Genomic DNA, 23,002 nt, shown 5'->3' with positions numbered 1-23,002 from the left:
AGACATGAGGTAGTTTATGTTCATCTCGTGACGCTTTTTGTTTGCTCCATGTTGTATGCATTCATGTTTTTTGGAGGAGGCGTGGCTTTGGAGATGTTCTGAAGAGATGGTGTGATCTTATGCTTTCAAAGCTAGCTTGCTATGGCTAGCCTCTATGAAAATGACCTACCCTACCTTTAAATGAACATGGAGAATAACACAGGAGAATATTCAGGAGAATCAATAGCAAGCTACAGATGTAAATTAAACATGATAACTGACAAAGGACATAACCAAACAGGAAGTATACATACATTGAGAACTAGTCGAGACACAGCTGGGGAACAAACAAGGACATAAACAGAAACCCAAGAAACCAAAACTAAACAGAGCAAGGAAACAAGAACTAAAGCAAACAAAACAGAACATCAAAATAAAAGTCCATAACCATGAGGTCCATCCACCCTCCCATAACTGGTATTCCAACTGTGGAGGGAGGGGGCTTTGGAGGATTGCATGGAGCTGGTGACGGACACGGACCAGGAGGAGCCAGTAGAGGGAGGAGCCAGGGTGGAGCTTTGGCTGAAGGTCTGGGCAGAACCTGGGGACTGACTGATGGAGGCAGAGTCGAAAGAGATGGAGACCCAGGCAGAGCTGAGAGGTCGACGGACCAGGCTGACATCCATGGCCCGGAAGCCAAAGGTGGAGCTGCTGACTCACAGGACCGAGGCGAAGACGGGGGCTCAGCAGACCGGGGCGACAACGGAGGGAGTAAGGACAATGAGGAAGTTGGAGGGAAGGGGGAGCCTGGTGGAGTCGAAGAGGTGGAGGATTGAGGTTTAGCCAGAAACCCAGAAGTCAGTGGTAGAGGCAGAGCGACGACTGACTGAGTTGGAGCCGGAAGGACGAGGGAGCCCTGAGGAGCCTGCAGTGGAGCTGAGGGAGCGCAGAGCTGACAGGCTGACAGGCCGAGGTGAAGCCGGGGAATCAATAACACTGTGCCGAGCTGGGGATCAGGAAGCCTGAGGCAGAGGCGGAGCCAGATAATTTCATGGAGCTAGCGGCGGGGATGACACCAGCAGAGATGGCGGATCCAGGTGACAGGACTTCAAAGGAGATGGAACCAGGGAGTCGGGCAGGAACATTGGAGGAGGAAGGTCTCTGGACGGGACCGGAGCATCCAAACAACCGGATATGACCGGTGGAGAAGGCGTCGATTCGAGGGAAGGAACTGGATCTGCAGACTACAGGTCGGCAGAGGTCCACTCCTGGCTCTGGGATGGACTGGGTGGCTATCTCTGGCTCAGTGGTATACTCAGGGCTGACGGGCTCCTACTCCTCTGCCTCGCAGACGGTGAGAAGGGAATTGCTGTGCAGGAGCACCCACCCCAAATACTTCACTAAAGTTCTTCTCTCAAGGAGAAGAAGACACACTGCTGGTAAGTCTAAGTTTTTTTTGTTTGTTTGTTTGTTTTGTTTTTTTTACAAGAAGAGGAACAGAACCAAACTTGGAATATAAATAAACAGGTAGCAATGAGATAATTAATGAGACAACAGATGAACAGAATGATAATCAAACAAGCTGAGAAACATTCAAACAAGGAAGACAGAACCAAAACACAATGAAACATGCCAAAACAGAACATAAATCTAACACAAGAATGAACATGGAGAATAACACAGAAGAACACTCACACAGGAGCAAACTACACATAAATTAAGCATGATAGCTGATAAAGGACATAACCTAACAACAGGAGTATAAATATACTGAGAACTAGGCGATAATCTGTAAATATAGAAACAGACATGGACATAATCAGAAACCCAGGAAATCAAAACTAAACAGAGCAGGGAAACAAAAACTAAAGCAAACAAAACAGAATATCAAAATAAGAGTCCATAACTGTGACAAATATGTTTTTTGTATGAAATAAAAAAAAAATGAGTTCAGGACATTCTGAAATAATTTTTGCTGAGCGTCTTCTTTAAAAGAGACCAACCTTATGACTGTATTCTAAAACATTCATGAATTACAACCATTTCAGTACTGATCTATGTTTAAAAATGGTGGTGACAGTTAACAGGTTATAGAAAATGAAATATATTTTACAAGCATTATGATGTTTTTAAGTAATAAGAAAAACAATAGTGAGAACTTGAGAAGGGGAAATGTGTCGAAATGACACAATAATGTCAACGCATACAGGCCTTAAAACAAACTCTTAATGCAAAATCATTTTTTATATTTCGAGTGAACAGTGAAATGTTTTTTAATTAGATTTACCCAGATATAGTTGTAAAATATCAAAACCTTGTATGCGTTTTCCCCCTACAAAAGCTGTGCAGTCCATTATTAGGAAACACAGTGACAGATCCTTCAAATCTTCAAAAACTCTCTTAAATGCACAAATATATTCATGCTATAATGTGTGTGAATGAAGTATAAGTACAAGCTTTCCAGACTGTCTTCGTTTATCCTTGGTCTTTATCCTCCTGAGCCCAAGTGTTCCCTGAATTCTTCATTATCCATGAAGCCTGTTGTCCCTTTTGTTCTCGCCTGTCTTATTTAAAGCAGCAGAATTAAATAAATATCAGTGCAGACTGATGGAAAGATGCATCTGTTCTTATCTCCCCTAGGAGAGTCACCAGTACAGCTTTCCAATCCACAGTCTCCCTCTTAAATGTGCAAACAGCAAAACGGCCCCTTCAGTGTAATCAAAGAGCTCTGCCATGTGCAGCTTCTAACCATGAGGAAGACTCAATTAGCAGCACTTCTCCTCTCAAATAAATAAATGAGCGTATGCCTTTTACACTCAATAGGATAGTGAAAAGCTTAATGTAAGGCAGTCACATATGCTGAATTGTCCATACAAGAAGTTACTCCAAAACATCAACCAAATTAGGGAAGAAAACTTTGTTAAATTAGGGAAGATAACTTTGTTATCTGTTGTATTAATTCTGTTGGTTTTGCCTGCTTTATACTAGGCTCATTTGAGATGCACAGAAATTTTCACTGGTGATCCTCACCAGATGCATGCTAGAAATTATGTCCAATTTGATGAGGCATCATGTGGATGTGTAGCAAAATACTAGGCCTATTTTTAGTGGCAGGTGTCACATTAGTTTCCAACATATGGCTATGAACAACCGTGCTTTACATTCATCAAGCCCATCTTCTTGTAAAAGCAGCAATGATTCAAATGCACTCAGTTTACTAGCAACAAAGAAACAGACAAAAAAGAAAGCTAAAGTTGCTGTGCAACCCTGGTATAACATAACCAGTATATTAAATAAATGTATGTTGTTGTTTTTCCAAGCAGTGGGATGTATGACATTTTTGATCATTTTTACAAAAATTTCATGGCTCACAGAATATTTTGTTGTATGAATATCTGAACATGCAAAATATAAAAAAAGAGCAGAGCCTCTGCTTTTTTTTTTTAAAAAATAGACAAATAACATTATTCTAGCTTCATGCATTCTTTATTTATCAACACTTGAATGTGGGTAAGTTTCAGTAAAAAAGCAACATTTTGAACAAAAAGCTGAGAAAATTGTATTTTTGTCAAAGATTACGTCTGGATCGGATTCTACAGTAGATGATCAAAACAGATGGAGTAGATTGGATTGCATCCATCAACACCTCCAAAGCTTTCACAGTCCTTTACCTCTTCCTGGGTTGACATTTCATTCAGTAATATTGAGCTATTAGTAATACTAGGTTTTAATTTATATGCTGTTTAATGTCTGATGATCGCGTTAGCTTACATGTGCGTAAGCAATGCTTTTATCGATTGTTTCTGCTTCTTTTATGCCTATATTTTGATCCGCAGATTCTGTACTCTTTCAGAGGATGCGTAATAGTGCCCCTACCATACCGTGCAACAGTGAAAACATGTATGCAGGAAAATTCTGTCTATGGCATGGAAGCATGGTGTCATAATTGACAGAAAATTCCAGGTCATGAGAAGTAAATGTTAACCCCTTAGCATTTCTGTATTCTTGAACTATTTGGAATACATGCATGGTTTGGGTCTATTTTGAAAAGTACAGTGCATCCGGAGCGCTTCACTTTTTCCACATTTTGTTGTGTTTCTTTGCAAATTTATAAAAAAAAAAAAAAAAAAAAAAAAAAAAAAACACCTGTACATAAGTATTCACAGCCTTTGCTCAATACTTTGTTGAAGCACCTTTGGCACCAATTACAGCCTCAAGTCTTTCTGAGTATGCTACAAGCTTGGCACACCTATTTTGGGGCAGTTTCTCCCATTCTTCTTTACAGGACCTCTCAAGCTCCATCAGGTTTGATGGGGATGCGTCGGTTCACAGCCATTTTCAGATCTCTCCAGAGATGTTCAATAGGGTTCAAGTCTGGGCTCTGGTTGGACCACTCACGGACATTCACAGAGTTGTCCCGTAGCCACTCCTTTGTTATCTTGGCTGTGTGGAAGGGTCATTGTCCGGTTAGAAGATGAACCTTTGCCCTAATCTGAGGTCCAGAGTGCTCTCGAGCAGGTTATCAAGGATGTTTCTGTACATTGCTGCATTCATCCTTCCCTCAATCCTGACTAGTTTCCCAGTTCCTGCCGCTGAAAAACATCCCCACAGCATGATGCTGTCACCACCATGCTTCACTGTAGGGACGGTGTTGGCCAGGTGATGAGCAGTGCCTGGTTTCCTTCAGACATGACACTTGATATTCAGGCCAGAGAGTTCAATCTTTCTTTCATCAGACCAGAGAATTTTGTTTCTCATTGTCTGAGAGTCCTCTAGGCGGGCTATCATGTGCCTTTTACTGAGGAGTGGCTTCCATCTGGCCACTCGACCATATAGGCCTAATTGGTGGAGTGCTGCGGAGATGGTTGTTCTTCTGGAAGGTTCTCCTCTCTCCACAGAGAAATACTAGAGCTCTGTCAGAGTGACCATCGGGTTCTTGGTCACCTCCCCAAGGCCATTCTCCTCCGATCGCTCAGTTTGGCCGGGCGGCCCACTCTAGGAAGAGTCCTGGTGGTTCCAAACTTCTTCCATTTACGAATGATGGAGGCCACTGTGCTCATTAGGACCTTCAGTGCTGCAGAAATTTTTCTGTAACTTTCCCCAGATCTGTGCCTCAATACAATCCTGTCTCGAAGGTCTAAAGAGAATTTCTTGGACTTCATGGCTTGGTTTGTGCTCTGGCATTCACCGTTAACTGTGGGACCTTATTAAAACAGGTGTGTGCCTTTCCAAATCATGTCCAATCAACTGAATTTACCACAGGTGGACTCCAATCAAGTTGTAAAAACATCTCAAGGATGATGAGTGGAAACAGGATGCACCTGAGCTCAATTTTGAGTGTCATGGCAAAGCCTGTGAATACTTATGTACATGTGATTTTGTTCATTTTTAATAAAATTGCAAAGATTTCAAACAAACTTCTTTCACGTTGTCATTATGGGTATTTTTTGTAGAATTTTGAGGAAAATAATGAATTTAATCCCTTTTGGAATAAGGCCTTAACATAAAATGTGGAAAAAGTGAAGCGCTGTGAATACTTTCCGAATGCACTGTATGTGTACCGCTGGAGGTACAGTGGAACGCTAACAGGTTAAATAATTGAAAACGTCACATGGTCCTTTATGGTCCAATGTGTACGTAAATTCATACTATGAATGTTCAGCGAAGCAGTAGAAACGAAAGACTACAAACTTTCAGCGGTTGGCTGCTGTTTTGACATAACAGATCCTGGTGGTCAAATACTGTTGTTAAATTTCACTGTAAAACTGGTCCAAATCTTGTACCTTCAGTACTCTAGGGCAGGGAGTCAAGGACAGCAATAGAATTGAAGCGACATATTTGTAACATCAGACTGGAGACAAATAGGTGGCCCCCTTTCCCCCCTAACACTCTGCCATTAATTAATCAGAGGATTTATTTTTAACAAGTTGCGCGAGAACTTGATGGACTCATTAATAATGCATAACGCTGCACAGCAGAACAGCAGCATGTCACGATAGAAAATATACGCAGCCATAGTGCATCCGAGTGCATGCACATATTTGATTTGTTCACTGACAACTGTCATCTATTCAGAGCTTAAAATCACATCAGAATTCAGTTTTCTGTGCAATGAAAACTGAATTTGTTAGAAAAAGTGAACATGAAACATTATTTACAACCCATTTTACTTACATAATGTGACACAGAACAGGACATTCAAGTGTCAATATTTGTATTGTATTGTGAAAAATGGCTGTTAAATACCAGAACAGAGCCAGATGGTTAGAAGGGAGAGAATTAAAAAAAAACAAGAGGAATTTGTAACGTCATTCATTGGAAAAAGAAAGTTGTTTTAGAGGTGATACAGGCACAGAAGATCAAAAATGCAAATTAAAAAAAGTGAATAGGGTCAGTTTTGAATCCATGTTGACTTTTAGAGAGGAAGACAGATAATTTTAATTAAACCGTTACGGTTCTGTGAATGCTTTTTATTGAAGCATGTCATTATTGGCTTACAATGAAGATAAAAATGCTTTGCTTCATTTTTAGTTATTGCTTATTGCCATTTTTGAAACATTTAGGGATGAATTCACCAAACCAGCGGTCTTCAACCTTTTTCAGGATCCCTTGATGGATAGAGAGCCTGTAACAAGGAAGTCCACTGAAGGTGACCAGAACTTAAACCAGAACTTAAACCAGAACTTAAACCAGAACTTAAACCAGAACTTAAACCAGAACTTAAACCAGAACTTAAACCAGAACTTAAACCAGAACTTAAACCAGAACTTAAACCAGAACTTAAACCAGAACTTAAACCAGAACTTAAACCAGAACTTAAACCAGAACTTAAACCAGAACTTAAACTGACCAACAGCAGTAAGGGAAACAAAGCTAGACAAGAGACAATGGAAACATGAGGGCTATATATACACAAGGACAAACCACTAACAAGGAACACCTGTGAACAGTTAAACAATGAACCAATGAGAAAATGGGGCACATGACTATAACAACCAATCAGAACATGACACATTGACAAGGGAAGCACATGGCAAGATCATGTGATGGGATAAGGGAATCACATGACAAACAGGAACATAAGCAAAGCCACTTGAAGACAAGCCAGCAACCTTTAGCCAAAAAAACGTAACAGCTAATGCTAATGCTAAATTCGACCTCATGTTATGTCAAACACATTTACACACTGCCTCCGAAACTTTTGTCCGTCATAAAATTATTCGGATCAGGTTTGATTTTCTGCGTTTTTCACATCCGTGGCACGCATTTTGAGAGACGTTTTGACAATTCAGAGCCACCGTACGCGAACGCAAAAATCCAGAATGCCATTCACGCTGATCCACGTCGTCTACAGCACAAAGCAGTAGCACTGTATGAATAACAAAGCGCGGAATACAAAGAGACAGAATATAAAGTCAGATTGTGCCAGTAGCAAAGCATCAAACAGAGCCACTGACATCCTGAAGTAAACTTTGAAATGCTCGGGATAATCATGCAGCTCCTTGATGAGGTGAATTCTCCTTTCTCTCTATGCAATCTCGGGATTGGATGGACCCAATATTTCCTCTTTCTTTTTCTCTTTTTAAGAAGAGAGAGGACAACTAACTCATGCTCACTGCTTGAAGACTTAATTTTGTATTGTTTTGCAAATTTTTTTTTCCGCAACAGATTCATTAATACACATCGGACTCAGTGTGAAAGGTCTCTGTGCGTGACGAATTTTTAGGATTACGAATACGAAAAAACGCATGCGAAAATTTCGGACTCAGTGTGCAAAGGCCTTAAGGCTTGTTCCAGACGAACTACACTAGCCTGCCACCAGCTGGCGAGATCTGCCGGTTGCAGGCAGGGGAGGAGTACAGACACTTTGTGCTTTCCGTAGTGTGCTGAACGTCATTCATGGTAGACCATGCGATTTTTGCGTTAACTGTTGCCGAAGTAGTGGATGCGACTGAAATAAAAACATATTTTCTAGATGTACTTGTCTAAGAAAAAAACACGCAACACACGTCATCCTTGTCATCACAGAATCTGACCAATGAGATAAAGTGTGTCGTCATCAAGGCTTTCGCAGCCGATTTTGAGCAACTGCAGTGCTTGTGCATGTGATCAAAAGGCGGCTGCAGCGCCGATCAAAGTCGGACAAATTTTCTAACCAGAAATGCATTGCATTTGTCAGGTGGCAGCCGATTTTTGCGGCGCCACATGAAGCCGAACAAGCCTCATGAAAACTTCAAAATAAGAAATGAAAACAAACGTAAACAAAAACCAAATGTGACAGAGCCAGAGCAAGGCCCCCTTATTTCATATTATTCAAATTAAGTATTGTATTTAATGCTGCATTCACGTGATATCTGAATTATTATAGATACAAGTTTGCTAGTTAAAAACCAGACATGTATGCCCTCTCAAGTCATATTTATCATTAGAAGGCTCAGAGATAATGTAAAGTTCCCGAGTGGGGCGTGCCATAAACTTTAAACATGGAGGAAGGGAGAACGATTGCTGCTGTGATGGATATTCTTTATTAGTTTTTTCCACAACAGCTACATTGCCTTGTCTTGTCATTAAAGTAGTGCATATTTACTTGTATGAATAACCATTTGAAGCATATTGTATATTTTATAAACAATGAAAATAGCCTGCATTTGACGAATTTCCAGAATCAGCAGCAAGCTGACTAGATAGCACTGTGGATATGTTTGTCAATGAATGGGACACTAAATATCATTTTCACTTAAATAAGATTTTCTCAATAAATAGACAAGAGTAAAATTGGTGCCCTTCATGATTTCTGTTATTTCCAGCAACAAAGCCTTTGAATGTGCCAAGCTCGTAATCAGGACTTCAGACGTGGGAAGTAGGAAATTTCTGATAGCAAGTGAAGGCAGCATAAATTCTTGCCTATGATAACACAGGGAAAAAAAAAAAAAAAACATATTAATGTATTAACAGATTATGATGTTTAAATTGTAACAAGGCTATTAAAATAATCATTATTGATATAAAATCATCTTTACATCTTAATTTTACCTTTTACTGTTAATTGTATATTTTCTATTTGCAGAAGGCAGCAGTTATTAATTGATATATGATCAAATGAGTAGATAGTGCTATAACTAAACATCTCCAGATGTGTAGTGTAGTCAAGCACACTTTTTGCATTTTAAAGAGCTGATTCAGGTGTCTGAATGAGTGCTCCACAACCTCACATTTAAAACAGCGTGCAACTACATTCGTTATAGATTTGGTTTGTGTCATTACCTGGTTTTCCTTTAGTAAATCCAGAACTAAATAATAGTGCAAATAAACCAAACGATTCATTCATTCCCCCATTTAGAACTTCCCATCCCTACCCTGTTTCATCCTCCCTCTATCTCTCATATAAATGCAGGAGCTGTTAACTATATCACAGATGGTCTGGGAGGTGTGCTCAGCTTAAGAACAGAGAAAAATACCAAAGACAGGAGCACAACAGATGACGTGCCTGTTTTTAATCAAACAAGAACACAGAATCTAAGAGTTTACACAACTCCTCTTTACAGCTGAGGAATTCTGTTTTGACACATTCAATTTTTAATTTACACAAGTATTCTCAAATGAGAAGTGATCAAATATAGGGCATCTCCCATTTTGTTTGATCAAATTTTCATTCACAGGAAAAATTTACACAAGTTATCTAGTTGAAGAATGAAGATGTTCTGATGTGGTTTCACTTGGCCCTTCAGAAGCAGCTAAACATGGAAATTTGACAAAAATGAGACCTTGATTTGCATTTGAAATGGTTAATGTGATTGAAAGCTGGCCAACAAATTCTTATCTTGGACTCAAACTGATATAAATATGTCACTCTTTCAACATTGAACAGGCTTATGTAATACACTAGACGGTAGACCAGCCATGACACAGGACCAAATGAAAAGCAGACCACTGCATTTCAAACAGCCTCAGGTGCAGAGTGTACAAATCAGTCAACTGAGGATAAAACCAAGAAAACCATAATGGATCTTTACAGCTGCATCCTGGATACAAGGTCCTTTAAAGTTAGCATGAAATTAAAACTGCCTCTGGTCTGTTTCCACCTTGTATTAGATGTTTATATAGTGAACCAATCCCAAGTGGTCAGTCAAGATGCACTGTTTCCACCTGGTGTTAACATCATCTGTGACCACTGAATTCAGATTTCATTGAGACCTACCCCTCTTATGTCATCACACGCAATGCAGGAACCCAAATTAATGTTTTATCCTATTATTTTAGTGAGTAGAATGAGTAAATTAGGGCTAAATCATTTTTATAGTTGTGCTAAAAATTATTCATACCCTTAGTAAATATGACCAAAGAAGGCTGTGAAAATCTGCATCGTTAATCATTTTGATCTTTTATTTTAAAAATCTACAAAAATCCAAACTTTCATTGGAGAATACAAATTTTAAATGGGGGGGAAATCTTATTATGAAATAAATATTTTTTCTCTAATACACATTGCTCACAATTAATCATACCCTTTTATTAAATACTTTTTGCAACCTCCTTTTCCCAAGATAACAGCTCTGAGTCTTCTCCTATAATGCCTGATGAGTTTGGAGAACACCTGACAAGAGATCAGAGACCATTCCTTCATGCAGAATCTCTCCAGATCCTTCAGATTCCCAGCTCCATGTTGGTGCTTCTTCTCTTCAATTCACTCCACTCATTTTCTTTATGGTTCAGTTCAGGGGACTGGGATGGCTATGGAAGAAGCTTGGTTTTGTGCTCAGTGACCCATTTTTGTGTTGATTTTGATGTTTGTTTTGGATCATTGTCCTGTTGGAAGATCCAACCACAGCCCATTATATGACAGATGAAACAAAAAAATAGCTTTTTTAGCAGCAAACACTTAAGATGGGTTTGGTGCACACAGGGGTAAAAAGTACCCCATGTGTACAATGAAATATACTGCTGGATCTTTAATGTTGTGGGCCTATTTTTCTCCTGGAGGGCCTGGACATCTTGTTCAGATACATGGTATCATGGATTCTATCAAATACCAACAGATAAATAATCAAAACCTGACTGTCCCTGTTAGAAGTCATATAATGGGCTGTGGTTGGATCTTCCAAAAGGACAATGATCCAAAACAAACATCAACATCAACACAAAAATGGGTCACTGAGCACAAAACCAAGCTTCTGCCATGGCCATCCCAGTCCCCTGACCTGAACCCTAAAGAAAATGAGTGAAGTAAACTGAAGAGAAGAAGCACCAATATGGAGCTGGGAATCTGAAGGATCTGGAGAGATGGTCTCTGATCTCTTGTCAGGTGTTCTCCAAACTCATCAGGCATTATAGGAGAAAACTCAGAGCTGTTATCTTGGCAAAAGGAGGTTGCAAAAAGTATTGAATAAAAGGGTATGATTATTTGTTAGCAATGTGTATTAGAGAAAAACATTTATTTCATAATGAGATTTTCCCCCCATTTAACATTATTATTCTCCAATGAAAGGTTGGATTTTTGTAGATTTTTAAAATAAAAGATCAAAATGACTAACGATGCAGATTTATTTTCACAGCCTTCTTTGGTCATATTTACTAAGGGTATGAATAACTTTTAGCACAACTGTATATACTATATAAAAAACCAAGAAACCCATTCTCTCCCAACTCGCGAATCATATTGAGGTATGCGAGAGGACTCTGTTCCTGCTGTAGTTTAGGCTTATGCTAAATAGCAGGCTAACTAAACTTATGGATATTTATTCATTGCTTTTCAAAATAAACCCACAACTAAAGGAGAGGGGGCTCTAACTCTGACGCTTCCACTATCAACATCTACAAAACTCGGAAAAGAGGCAGCTTCCTCTGCATTAAGTAGGCCTAAGATGTTTTTGACTCAAGAAACGTTTTGCGTTTTCAACATATCAGACACATAAGTAAGAGTGAATGTGTGCATATTTAAAAAAAAAAAAAAAAAAAAAAAAAAAATATATATATATATATATATATATATATATATATATATATAAATGCAAAATAGTTTAAGACTACTTCACAAATGCAGTAGAACTTATTTTACTGTTTTTACTTTTATTTATAGCCTTAATCCTTTTAATACTTAATAATTATTTAAAGGAATTAAGTATTAAAAAGATTAAGGGTATAAATAAAAGTAAAAACGGTAAAATAAGTTCCCAAGTTAAAAGGGATTCAAACATTTTACGTTGATCTTAAATAGTGACATATACAGCATGAAAGGGAGGAAAACAGATATTCCTCTTTCATTTTGATAAGGTAGTAAAAAAAGTCTTGGAACTTACAGGGAAGTAGAGAAGTACAGATCCTGAAAGTATCGCTTCAATAAGTATAAGACCAGATGCTTTGATTCTCTAAAAAACGAGAGAGAAAGAGAGAGAGAGAGAAATAATAGGAGAGAAAAAATAAAATACGGTATTTTGAAAAGCAGTCTTTGCCTTTCAGGCCAATAAACATGCCCAAGCAGAAATCAAGCTCTAGTTTTTCTTTGGCTCAGGTAACTCTAGCAGAATAAAAGCAGAATGGAGTACAAAGCCTTTGCAGACGAGTTAACGCTCTGTAAACATACGTACCTTGTTGCGACGAAAGTGGTAGACAACCACCATGCTGATGAAGTCAAGGAGCATACAGAACCCTTGAAAGGAGACCATGGCAAGGCGGAGGGCAGTGTCCTCCTGAGCCAGACACGGTGTGTCATCCCTGCAGAACTGACAGCCTTCTTGGCAGGGCAAACACCTTCCGGACAATTCCCAGGATTCATCAGAGTATGTTCCCTGGTCTGATTCTAAAAACAGATGAATGACAAGAAACCATACTATGACATACTGTATCTGTTGACGTGTTGCCATTTTATATAACAATGTAAATATGACTGAAGGTTTCATCCAAAACTGTGTTGTGTTAATGCAAATCTCATAATATGTTACCAATATGAGAAATTTGCGAAATCTGGAGCCTTAGTTATCAGTTAGGTTTAATTTAGGAATCAACATTGTCTCAGACGATTCTCCCAAAATTGCAGAGAAGAAATAAAGTGTTGACATAAAGTAGTAAGTGTTTAGAGCTATAAAATGAATGTGGAAAGCCCAGCTCAGATACTGTTTTAGTGAGAGTTAAATTTGTGATTGCTGCGACAGACCTTTTCTTCTGTATTGTGATGTAGATCAAAGTGAAAAAGATTATCAAAAAAGAAAAAAAATGAAGGACAGGGACTTAATTTCATTGGTTGTTGACTGGATGGAGCCAGGTCTGCATACGAGTTGCAGTCAATTGTAAGAAAACAGGCAAGTTTAAGCTGACTAAATTATTGGAGAAGTCCCCACACATCGGCAGAGAGAAGTCTGTCATTTTCACTAGAAAATCGAGTTTTGATTACATATTACAAGGTAAAAAAAAAAAATACATGGACAAATTGTTCACAATAAGATTAATAACATGCATTTAAAAATAGATAAGGAGAATTTATTTAATGCCGACTTTATGTTCATATTGACTTTTCATTGCAGATTTTGGTATCTTGGCAAATCTGAGAACATTTTGAGGCAGTAGCTATGCGTCTATCTGCCTATTTTATGCACATTTTAGGATATCGCATGAAAAAACTCTTGATGGAAATGGCAAGATGCGCATAAATTCTAAAAATGTGCATAAAAAAAGGTATGCGCTCAATTGAGCCAGATTAATTTTTTATCCGATAAGAAGACATGCACATAAACTATGATGGAAACACATTTACCACAAAATTCCTTGATACCAACTCCAACTGCAGCAACTTCCATTTTTATTACAGATATTTTGTGCCTATATCCCAGGAAGTGACTTATGAACACATATAATGAACACATGATGAAAATTACACTTTAGTCACAAATGTTTTATGTGATATTCCAACTTTGCGCAGAAGTTAAATTTGCAACTTTGGATGGAAATATAGCTTTTGTTGAGATCTCTGTGAGATCAGAGGTCTTTTCCTCTGAATTAGGTAAGTGAAGTAGGAGACTTCCTGCAAAAGTGTCCATAGTTTAATCTCATTGTGGTTTAGGAGAAACAATCAAGATATTTAAAATCTTTACAGGCTTATTGGTCCATATGTATTCAAAAATTGAAGCAGACCTCTGCTAAAGTTAATGTGGACTGCTTCAGCTGAAGAACACTATTGCTGACCTGAACTAGCTTCTACTTGGGTGGAACTTTCTTAATCTGTCTCTATACAAAGTGATTTTTCCTGAGGGAGTGAAGTCAAGTTAAAGCATACAGCACAATAGTAACCTAATAATGCAGAGCACACACACACAATGACAGAGAACAGATAACAGACTATGGGCCAGATTTAGCATGCGTCAGCGTAAACCCTCTTTTGATGTTAAAAAAACTACGGTCAAGATTTACTAAAGACACGCATGGCAAAATTATGCTGAAAAGGTGTGGACACATGCAGTTATTTTTGTGGCTGACCTTTTTGCATATGCATTTGTAGGAGTTTCCCTTTCAGAAGCAAAATTTATGGTAGGAGAGCATTTAAATGAATCATGCAAGGTGATTTACTAAGGGTTGCGCTAGTCAATTTACTGGTATTTGCGCCATTATTTTCTGCACAAAAATAAAGCATGTCTTAAACCAGATGCTTATTTGCATTGCTCTTAGTAGATTGCGTTGGTCATTATGAAAATGATCCGGCTGTGTCTGTGTTCTTTAATTTGCAGAACTTTCCACTTTGTTAGACACAGAAGGGGACGGAGACACAGGTAAGGTTAAGATCTTTGTTTATTGAACAACCAGAGGATGATAGGCAGAATGCAGGTGAGTGAAGGCAGGATTAGTTCGTGACTGTGGCTGTGACTGGATCTGATGTGATTTCTTATCTTTCCCAGGGAACGTGGATGCAGGCAGACGTGGAGCAGACAGGACACGATGACACTCACAGGAGACACGGAAACACTAGGAGCCACAGAGACCGCTGGAGACAGGTAAGCAGGCGTTAGAAGAGTCCTTGAGGTAAGCATAGCAGGTTGATATGCATTAACAAGACCAGACAGTGACTGTGTGCTCTGGAGTGTCTTTTATGCTGCGGTGGTGATGAGTGCTGATGAGTGTCAGGTGTTGCTCATTAATACTCAGGAGAGGGAGTGCATTGTGATTGGGTGAGTGAAGAGCCTGGCGTGTCTCTGACACAGGCTGCGTCCGAAAACTGGAAAATGCTGCCTTCTGAGGACACATTTAAAGGTAGGAAGGCATCAAGGCACGTCCGATTCTAATGTTAGCTTCAGTTCCTGTTTCCTGAGATACCTTCCTCAGATCGATTTTTGAAGGAAGCATAGATGTATCCTTAGCTGCCTTTGATCCCACAATCCTGTGCTTTCCATTCTGTGACAGTTAAGCTAGAAAAATAAAGATGGCGTCCGAAAGTTGCGTTTGCTGCTCAGTTTGTGTATAAATGTACGATTTTGACCAACATATTTCAATTTTGATATAATTTCTATCAAGAAATTATTACTGTAATAATTAATTATTTGTTTAGTTCTCACCAAAGCTCCCACTATTTTGCTGTAGATCATTAAACTGTTATGCTGCCTCAGAAGTCTGTCCGAAATCAGTTTCGTGAGGTGCCTTCATGCACAAACGCTGCTGTACAAGTCATTCTCTTATAAGGCAGCGAGGCAGCAAGACAGCAAGACAGCTACCTAGGTTTTAGTATCTAAAAACTCTTATCTGCGTTTTTTTTTTTTTTTTGGAATCATGCCTGTTTAGTAAATCTGGCCCTATAAATGCAAAGTACAATTTGAAAGCCCCTGCAAGACAAAACAAAAGTTACTAACCTCAGATCGGATGATTTTCAAAGAGTCCCAGGCCTTTTGAAATATGTACAAGCCTTGGTTTATCAAATATGAAATAAGGTAAATGCGTGTATCTGCCACGTGTTTGGACAGAACGTCAGCTTTTTGTAATTAGTCCATATTTGCCTGTATGTAAATTTGCCAGTACTGTCTCCATGCTTATGTTACTTTATTTAAAAGTAGTGGAGACTCATTTCAATAGCGCTATTTTTACATAAGTTAATATGTGAGAGCATGTGAGAGGAATATTGCACTTAACAGCTAAGACTCTCCATGAAATAGAAATAAACTCTGTCTTTGGGGTTTTCGTGCCTAGTTTGAGATCATGAATTATCAGGTGGAAGGAAGTAACTCTATGTTTGTGTATCCGTTTCTGTCAGAAAGAAAAAAATCAGTCCAGCTAGTTCTGTTCAAACAATCTCTGACCAATTACTTTATTTCAGTTCATTTTACACTCACATTTATTGTTGACAGAATAAAATAATCTCTTAGATTTACAGTGAAGGATGAACCCGAGCCATATCTACAGACTGTTTTAACTGTTCAGACTGTTTTTTTATGAATCTCTTCATAATTATCATTGAGTATAATGATCAAAATACTGTAAGAGATTAAAGTATGGATGGTTTAGAGGTTCTTATAGCTCACTTTGAAAACTAATCACATAATAAATCCAAAGTCTCACCTGGTTTGTACTTACTTGAGAAGCCATTGTGCGCCACTCGGCTTGGGTGGTAGAAACCTCTCTTGCATTGGCACTTGTACTTGTCCAGCACAAATCCATGGCCCACAATCGGTTCACACTGGGAAAGAAAGAGTCTAGTTTTAGACATTATTCTACATTATTAACAGTACAGTAACAGAAGACACAATTCATGTTAATATTTAACCTTGGATCTTAAGATATAAGCTTTAAGTCCTAGTTCCAGTACCACTTTCTTCATTTAAAGTGCTAAAATCTTAACTTACTCTAGAAATGATATATATTTGTTCAATACAGTCACAGTATGAGCAAGGAACTTCCTGCGGAAATCGGCTCTGCTAATAGACCATCTGTGACAGTGGTGTTACAGTCATTTATCACATTTTCAGATATGAAAATGTCAGTTTTAAGAGTTATTATGACAGTCGATTTATGTGGAGCAGTTTATTTTTACTCACATTCTGGCAAACATTACGGTAAAGCCAACATGGGCACGTAAACTGATGGGCTCACAGCAGCTTGCTCCTTAAATGCCCTTAAAAAATGACTGCCAAGCTTGAAATAAAAACTGTCATACTTTACACTGCCATAACGAAGATGCCATTTTAGGCCTGTTTTAAGTGTAAAGGAGACTTGCAAACTTAAACTTTTTAGTCGACTGTATTCAAGAAAGTAAGAAAGTTTTACTGTGAACTAAGCCTGAAAAAAGTCACACCAAGTTCACAAGGCTCTATAAATAATCCAGAAGCACCATGAAGCCCAGATAGAACATAATGAAGTGAGGCTCTCAGGTCTCAGATAAATGTTTCTGTTAAATTATTTTTGTCACCTTTATTTCAGCAAGAAGGATTCAATGAGAACAAGTCTTACTGGAGGTAATTACCTCCAATTTAGACGTATAGATTTTACTAACAGAGTAAATCTTTGGGAAGAAGATGGCGTGTCAACAATCTGTTGTTGCAACAATCTGTTTATTAACAACGTTTCGATCGTATGATCTTCATCAGGTTGCCTGATGAAGATCATACGATCGAAACGTTGCTAATAAAGAACTTGTTTACTGTTTTGCAAGTTGATAGTGTGCGGGATTTTCTTGTTTTTTTGTTTTTTTTGTGCTTTAATATAGATTTTTTTTTTAAAGGGTTAGTTCACCCAAAAATGAAAAAAATGTCATTTATTACTCACCCTCATGCCGTTCCACACCCGTAAGACCTTCGTTAATCTTCGGAACACAAATTAAGATATTTTTGTTGAAATCTGATGGCTCCGTGAGCAATGACATTTCCTCTCTGAAGATCCATTAATGTACTAGCCTGACTTCGTCATACTCATATTCTAGGCAGCAGGGACGTGCACAGGAATTTTGAGGGGCAGTTGCTCTGACCTAAAAAAAGGGCACTCCCCTACCAACAACATTTAATCTATAATTTTATTTTATTTTAGTTAGTTTTGCCAAACACACATTACAGTTTTGGTTAGTTATCGTTTTTTTGTAATGCCTCGTTTTTATTTTTATTTCAGTTAACGACGATGTTTTTTCCCACCTAGTTTTCGTTTTTTCGTTCGTTTTCGTTAACGATTATAACCTTACTCACCTTTCCGACAACGTTAAGTCGTCTCACCCGACAACCGCGACAATCTCCTTCTAGTGCCGGTCATGCAGACTCAGCTCAGGTGCCAGTCGCGTGCAGCGCTGCAGCCACGTAAACAGAGTTTGCCCTTCCCCTACTGACTTTCACTTTCGGGCTTTGTGATTTTTTTTTTATCTAGGCCTACGTGAAATTCTGCATCCATTGTACGATTTTTTTATTTATTTTTTTCCACCTCGGAAGGGCAACGTGAGTTGAGAAGGGCATATGGGCAGTTGCCCGGGCAACCTGAGCAACCCCCCTGTGCACGTCCCTGCTAGGCAGAATGTGAGTCTGATACTGCTCCATTGCACTTGAATTATGGGGCGTGTCTTAACCGAACCAGTAAAAAAAAAAACTCTGCACTCAATTGGATAGACCTACAACCAATCAGAGCAACGCAGTAAGTGACGTATGTTGAACTTGTACTTAAACTTTTGCCGAATCCCGTTGGAAGGACGGCAAACACATCTTTCCCATCGACAAATGCCTTGATTGCGGTTCTTTGTTCGTCTTTTAAAATTAATGCGCTGTCGATTTCTTTTATTACAGACGTGATAGCGGAATCTAAACATCTTACTTCTCCAGCTGCAGTCATCGTTGGTGAAAACCAATTCAACCCAAGCGCTCTTTGATGACGTGGGTGGTTACGTAACCGCAGATAGCCTGTCCATCATCGATTAAAGCCCGCCCTGGCAATTTGATTGGCTCGGCCTTCTGGGAGCCGAGCATAATTACTCCACAATGGATCGAGTCCAGACCGAACTTCCCATCCAAAAAATGTTGTGGGCGGGGTTCGGGCTGGCACCCAGGCTATTAATGTACTAAAAAGATATTTAAATCAATTCATGTGAGTACAGCGGTTCAATATTAATATTAATCATGACTCGGATTGTGTGTCAAACCGCCAAACTGCTGAAATCAGATGACTTTGGCACTCCGAACTGCTGATTCGACATAAAAGATTCCAAATGCTCCGAAGCTTCATGAAGCAGTGTTTTGAAATCGGCAATCACTACATAAGACGTTATTTTGTTTTTTTGGCGCACCAAAAATATTCTTGTTGCTTTATAATATTAATATTGAACCACTGTACTCACATGAACTGATTTAAATATGTTTTTAGTACCTTTATGGATCTTGAGAGAGGAAATGTCATTGCTGGCTATGGAGGCCTCACGGAGCCATCGGATTTCAACTAAAATCTTTCATTTTTCATTTTTGGGTGAACTAACCCTTTAACACTGTATACATTACAAAAATTCTGTATAACAATAATGAGAATATAATAAAAATCCACATTGGGAATTACCAAAAAACATTTAAATTGTAAATGAAAATATTCAGATACATGACTCTAATAAGCAAAAAATACTAAAAGGTCCGGAGATTTGATGGTTTTGATCTTGTGAGATTCACACTAGTCTCAGACTACGGACTGTTGGCTGAACGTCTGATGCATAAGACACACAAAATGGGAAACACTTTGGTAGTTTCAAAGTCATCATCTGATTGGTTGAATTGTACAGGATTTCTGGGAGACGTATGCCACATTCTTTAATGGTCTGCCTGGAAACAAAGCTGCCACGATGCCAAACCCCCTTATGGAAAAAGAAAGCCATCAAGTTTACAACTGTGACAATGAGCACTTATCACGATCAACTAAACGCTGGATTTTCAAAAGACATCGATTTTACATTTTCACATTTCTAAACATGATGAACTGAAAAAAACAAACTGTGGTCAGACGTCCTTTTGGGGAAAACTGGAGTCCAGAACTTTTGCCGTCAGTCTGAAGGTCTGGTTATGCTACCCCTAGATTCACCCAAACTTTAATGTCAATTACCAGAGGGCAAAACTTTGATGAAGATTGATTGTTGATTTATACACACCTGTGGTTCAATAGCTCTCTCTATCCTAAGCAACAGAACAAGACTTTCAGTATATTAGCTGTTCCCCTCTGAGCATACTCTCTATATGAATATGATTTAATAATATAAGCCTTGCTGCTTTCCAGAGCAGATAAATGTGGGCGACCTGAGACATTTGAAAACATGAATACATGCTTCAGAATCTTCAGGAGTGAGGAGTGTCAGCATCAGCAGAGTTAGAAGATCATCCTGTCACTGAAGACCTGCCGACATAACACGCCTGCATCAGGATATATTTGGATTTGTGTGTGTATGCTTGACAGCGCACCTTCAGTTCACTTCATCCAGCATTGCTGTGATGAGTTTCAGTGTTTCTCAGCTACCCATTAACTGCTTCTCATGACGTATCAGCTTTTTATTACCATTTGTAAGCATTTGGCTTTAGAATTAGTGGTATAACACAGTGGTATGTTGTGGACAATGGAGGGCCTTGGAGTCAAAAAGGTTGTGAAGAAGAAAGTGTATATAATATTTGAAGGCCCATCATAGATTCTGTGAACTAAACTGACCCTTCACAAAGACCCGCCCCCCTTAGTTACTGTTGCTTTGTCCGACAAGCCGTGGTGCTGTCATGCCACACAGAGTGAAAAATACATCGCGGAGCAAAGAGGATACTGACATGTCGACAGACAAGAAAGAGCAGGTTACTTATGATATTAAACAAAGTCCAAGCTTTCAAACTGTGTAGTTTTTAAAGAAATTCAAACAATAAAAACCGTTTTGTGGCTCTTTAATGTGTCGTGACCATGGTTGTGACAGATTGTTGTAGCGCCTCAGCTCAAGAGGCTCGTAAACCGATCATCTCTTCCTACTAGTCCACTTATAGCATCAAATAAACATGAATGAACATGAGAATGAATGTTGTTTCAAATGCGGAAAGACGTCAATATACACATTTTTTCAAGTTTAACTTGAGGTTAATCTTCTAACTCCTGACTGCTTTGTTGGACAAAATGGCAGATTCTGCGTTCTGATTGGTTAGATCGCTTGTCAATCAAACTCCCGGCAAAGGGTCAATTGTAGGATTTCAGAATTTTTAAGAGCTGAATGTTCCTACTCTTTTTTACCAATCAACCAATTTACATGACTTGTCTAGCTGTTCATTATTCAATGGATAAGGATTAGGGATAATGATGTTTGAGAACATTTTCACTCACTTTTACTTAGTATTTTCTACCCAATAAAATATTTTAGTGCTTGGCAGTACACAAAATACAAGTACACAAAATAAATATTCATAATAAAATGAATAAAATAAGAAATATCATGATTTTTGGTCGTTTTAGCTCATTTTAATGCTTGTTTTTTCTTGTTTTAAATTATTTTAAGTCATCTTAGGCAATAGCGGACCCCGGCTCTCTGGTCTAGAGCTAATGGTCTAACATACTTTGGTTGCAGGATTTCAATTTCTGCATAAACTGGTGGTAAAATATGATTTAGCAGGACATTTTACAAAAAAATATAAGGCCATCTGTAGCACAACAGAAGTTGAGTGATGCAAAAGGACAACGGTCCAAAGCATGAGAATGAATCAACACTACAATAGTCTTAACAGAACAAAATATATGCCTTCTGGAGTTGCTTGACCTTAACCCGAGATGCTTTGGAATGAGAAAATCTCAACAGATGTCTCCAGAATACTTCTTTATATACAGTTTTATAAGGAGGAATTGTGTAAAATTCATCCATTTTGACAAACCAGCAATTACATCCAGGGGTTCACATACTTTTTCCCCACCCTGCACTGGGAATATTTAAACAGTGCTCAATAAAGACATCAAAACATATCACCGTTTTGTGTGTTAAATGTTTAAATGGACTATGTCTATTCATTTAGTGTGGTTGTGACATAATTATCAGATCACTTTTATCACAAATTCATGCTGAAATACCTTTCAGGCAATGTCATTTGCTTAAATAAAATATATCAAAGGAATGTGTCTTTTTTTTTTTTGCCAGCCTGATATGCTATTGCTATTGTTTTGAATTACACAGTGCATCCATGCAGAGCGTTCTGAATCATTTAAGAATCAACTGGTCATTGCATAAGCCATCTTCATCTTAGCAACATGAATATAACGTTAAAACATTGCTAATTTCAGCCAGTCCACTTATAAATCTAGATTAAATCTGACCGAAGCAAAACTAAAATGGAACAGAACAGTTCAAAAACACTCTTTTAATGACATCTTAAAAATGCAGCACTCATGGCATGAGATGCTTAAAAGACAGATGAACGATGCATCACAGCTGTTTAAAAGGCCAGTATGTTTATTTGATGATTTATGATCTTAAAGGTTGAATGATAATGAATATATGAGAATATAAGTTACTGTGACTTTAATCCTTTAAACTATAGTTTGCCAGGCTACAGTCTTCTAATAACTTAAAGATGTCGTAGAACGTCTTTTCAAAAGATGAAATATAAGTCTAAGGTGTCCCCTGAATGTGTCTGTGAAGTTTCATCTCAAAATACCCCATAGATTTGTTTTTATTAATTTTTTTTAACTGCCTATTTTGGGGCATCATTAACTATGCACCGATTCAGGCTGCGGCCCCTTTAAATCTCTCGCTCCCTGCCCTCCCGAGCTTTCGACTATAAGTGCAGTTATACAGTGCATAAACAAAGTTCACACAGCTAATATAACACCCAAATGGATCTTTACAAGATGTTCGTCATGCATGCTGCATGCATGGATCGGATCATGTGAGTATAGTATTTATTTGGATGTTTACATTTGATTCTGAATGAGTTTGATAGTGCTTCGTGGCTAACGGCTAATGCTACACTGTTGGAGAGATTTACAAAGAATGAAGTTGTGTTTATGAATTATACAGACTGCAAGTGTTTAAAAATGAAAATAGCGACGGCTCTTGTCTCCGCGAATACAGTAATAAACAATGGTAACTTTAACC

General features: G+C 38.4%; 1 protein-coding gene across 2 annotated transcripts in view; it reads right to left on the bottom strand.

Annotated features, from left to right (window-relative positions):
- Positions 1–23,002, bottom strand: part of gpr158b (G protein-coupled receptor 158b) — a 61,903-nt gene that overhangs the window by 19,418 nt on the left and 19,483 nt on the right. Inside the window, exons 3-5 of one of the 2 annotated variants that reach the window (XM_048164244.1) lie at positions 16,510–16,627; positions 12,564–12,775; positions 12,276–12,344 (exon numbers count right to left, since the gene is read on the bottom strand). In XM_048164244.1, coding sequence (XP_048020201.1) covers positions 12,276–12,344; positions 12,564–12,775; positions 16,510–16,627 — 399 coding nt within the window. The remainder of the gene's footprint in view (positions 1–12,275; positions 12,345–12,563; positions 12,776–16,509; positions 16,628–23,002) is intronic. The other variant, XM_048164245.1, reaches the window with a different exon arrangement.

This window comes from Megalobrama amblycephala, linkage group LG17 (assembly GCF_018812025.1).
Source record: "Megalobrama amblycephala isolate DHTTF-2021 linkage group LG17, ASM1881202v1, whole genome shotgun sequence".
Taxonomy (NCBI): Eukaryota; Metazoa; Chordata; class Actinopteri; order Cypriniformes; family Xenocyprididae; genus Megalobrama; species Megalobrama amblycephala.
Note: the sequence above shows the minus strand (reverse complement) of the source record. Positions and strands in the feature narration are given on the sequence as shown.